The 2,449-nt window shown below is 58.6% G+C and overlaps 1 protein-coding gene across 1 annotated transcript in view; it reads right to left on the reverse strand.

The window, feature by feature from the left end:
- Positions 1–8: 8 nt before the first annotated feature.
- The window catches only part of KCNG1 (potassium channel, voltage gated modifier subfamily G, member 1), a 7,261-nt gene continuing 4,820 nt past the window's right edge, over positions 9–2,449 (reverse strand). Inside the window, exon 2 of the mRNA XM_004687482.1 lies at positions 9–779. Coding sequence (XP_004687539.1) covers positions 9–779 — 771 coding nt within the window. The remainder of the gene's footprint in view (positions 780–2,449) is intronic.

Below are 2,449 nucleotides of genomic sequence, written 5' to 3' on the forward strand. Positions count from 1 at the left end.
GTCCGCCCTCAGCTGTGGTCCCTGGCGTCGGAGGAGGCGCTGCCGAACAGGAGGTCGCTGTCCTGGGACATGCCGCTCAGCTGCGACTTGGTCTTGATGAGGAACTGTGCCCTGCGGAACATCACGCGCTCCTGCTCCTGCTTGAGCTCCAGGTAGGAGCGGGAGAAGGTGTGGAAGATGGAGGTCACCGGGAAGGCCATGAGCAGGATGCCGCTGAGGATGCTGCTGAGCGCCACCACCTGGCCGGGCGTGCTCCTGGGGACCATGTCCCCGTAGCCCACCGTGGTCATGGTGATCACGGCCCACCAGTAGCACGCGGGGATGCTGGTGAACTCGGGGCTGTCGGCCATCTCGTTCTCGATGACGTAAAGGAGGGGGGCGAAGAGGGCGATGGCCACGCAGAGAAAGAGCAGCAGCAGGCCGAACTCGCGGGTGCAGCGGCGGGCCGTGAGCCCCAGCGTCTGCAGCCCCAGCGAGTGGCGCGCCAGGCGCATGACGTACAGGATGCGCAGCGCGCGCAGCACCCGCAGCACCAGCCCCACCTTGTCCAGGTAGCTGTTGCCCGCGCTCGGCTTGCGGCGGCCCGCGGCGGCGCCGTCCACCAGCAGGGTGATGTAGTAGGGCAGGATGGCCACCAGGTCGATCAGCGTGAGCGGGCTGCGGAGGAAGGCGAACTTGCTGGGCGCCTGGATGAAGCGCAGCAGGAACTCCAGGGAGAACCAGCCCACGCACACAGACTCCACGATGAAGACGTTGTGGCACATCTGGGAGCACTGGCCCTGGGAGAGAGGCGAGAGGTCAGGGGAGCGGGCAGGGGAGCCCCGGGCAGGGCCAGAGCTAGAGGGGCCCCCGGCAGCCAGGGGACTTTCGGTAGGGTCTGCATACCACCAGCCTGTCGCCCTGGAGCAGGGCATGCTTCTTCTGGGCCGTTCTGTCCAGGCCCAGAGCATGAGCGGCCACCTCCAGGCTGACCTCCATGCTGGCCACCGCTCACTCGCTGGCCCAGACCTGACTGCTGACGTCCAGGACCCAGACAGGGTCGGGGAGTGTCTGACAGGTGTTGCCAGTGCATGCTGTCCTAAACCAAGCTCCTGCTTTTTGTATTTATTTATTTAAAAACCACTTGTATTGGCCCTCCCTGGTGGCGCAGCGGGTTAAAGCACAGCACTGAGAAGCTAAAGCCGCTTCCGCATGAGTTCGATTCCCGCCTGCCCCGGTGGAGACCACAGGGCGTGGCAGACCTCTCCTGACCCGCCCGCTGCTCCCCTCAGCAGTGTGCTTCATGGATCTGCCTGTTCTGCTCCCCACTCTGTCTCTGGTGAAGTCTCTCGCCGCCCTCCACCTCTGGCCTGTACTCCAGTCTGTATGCATAAATAAATAAATCTTTAAAAAAAAAAAAACCATTTGTATTGCTGTTACATTGAGTTGCAAGACTGGATGTGTTTTAGGGGTCTAGGTTCACACCTCTACAAATGTATGTTTTCATACCAGGCCCACCACCAAAGACCCAGCAATCCTCTACCTTAGTCCATGGGACCTCTGCCTCTTTGATTTTTTCAAAAAGATTTATTTATCTATGCATACAGAACAGGGGTACAGGCCAGAGGTGCAGGGACGGTGAGAGGATTCACCAGAGCCAGAGTGGGGAGCAGAATAGGCAGGGGAGCAGCTGAGGGGAGCAGCGGGTCAGGAGAGGTCTGCTATGCCCTGTGGGCCACCTCCCTGGCCGGGGATCAAACTCACGTTGAGGTGGCTGCGGCTAGCTTTGCAGTGCTGTGCTTTAGCCCACTGTGCCACCAGGGAGGGCCCCCTCTTAAATTTGTTTCTATGGAGATATAATTGACCTATAAGCCTGCATAAGGTTAAGGTACACAAGTTGACTAGTTTCATTTATGCATTGCAGTATGATTATAACTGCGGTGCTGGCACCTCTATCAAGTGATATAATTACTTCACGTGTGTGTGCATGTGTGCATGTGTGTGTGTTGGGAACAGTTAAGAGCCAGTCTCTTTGGGGTCCTAATGTCTTCTGTGTTTTCTCCTTTTTGGGTGCTGGGCAATGCCAGGGACCCAGGGTGGGACACTACCGTCATCCTGACACCTCCTATGTACGAAATTCCGTTATTTAAAATGATTCCAGAATCAAACCCCTTCTCTCCGTTGTCCCCATCCTGGTCCAGATATAGCCACCCGGACAGGCATAGCCACCTCCACTGGGTCCCTCGCCTCTGTGACCTGGTTGTACACATGGGCAGAGGGGCTCTGAGCACGTGAATCAGATCCTATCCCTCCTCCCTCCAAGTCACAGGGGATAACTCAAGTCCCCTCAGAGCACAGAGTCTCAGACCCCGCCGCCATCTTTCCCACTCCCTCGCTCCGACCCTCCTCGCCCACCTGCTCCGCATACAGGCGTCCCTAATACTCCCCAGTCCTGACTCAGCAAACCCCC

Source organism: Condylura cristata, unplaced genomic scaffold, assembly GCF_000260355.1.
Source record: "Condylura cristata isolate star-nosed mole 26May11 unplaced genomic scaffold, ConCri1.0 scaffold00022, whole genome shotgun sequence".
NCBI lineage: Eukaryota > Metazoa > Chordata > Mammalia > Eulipotyphla > Talpidae > Condylura > Condylura cristata.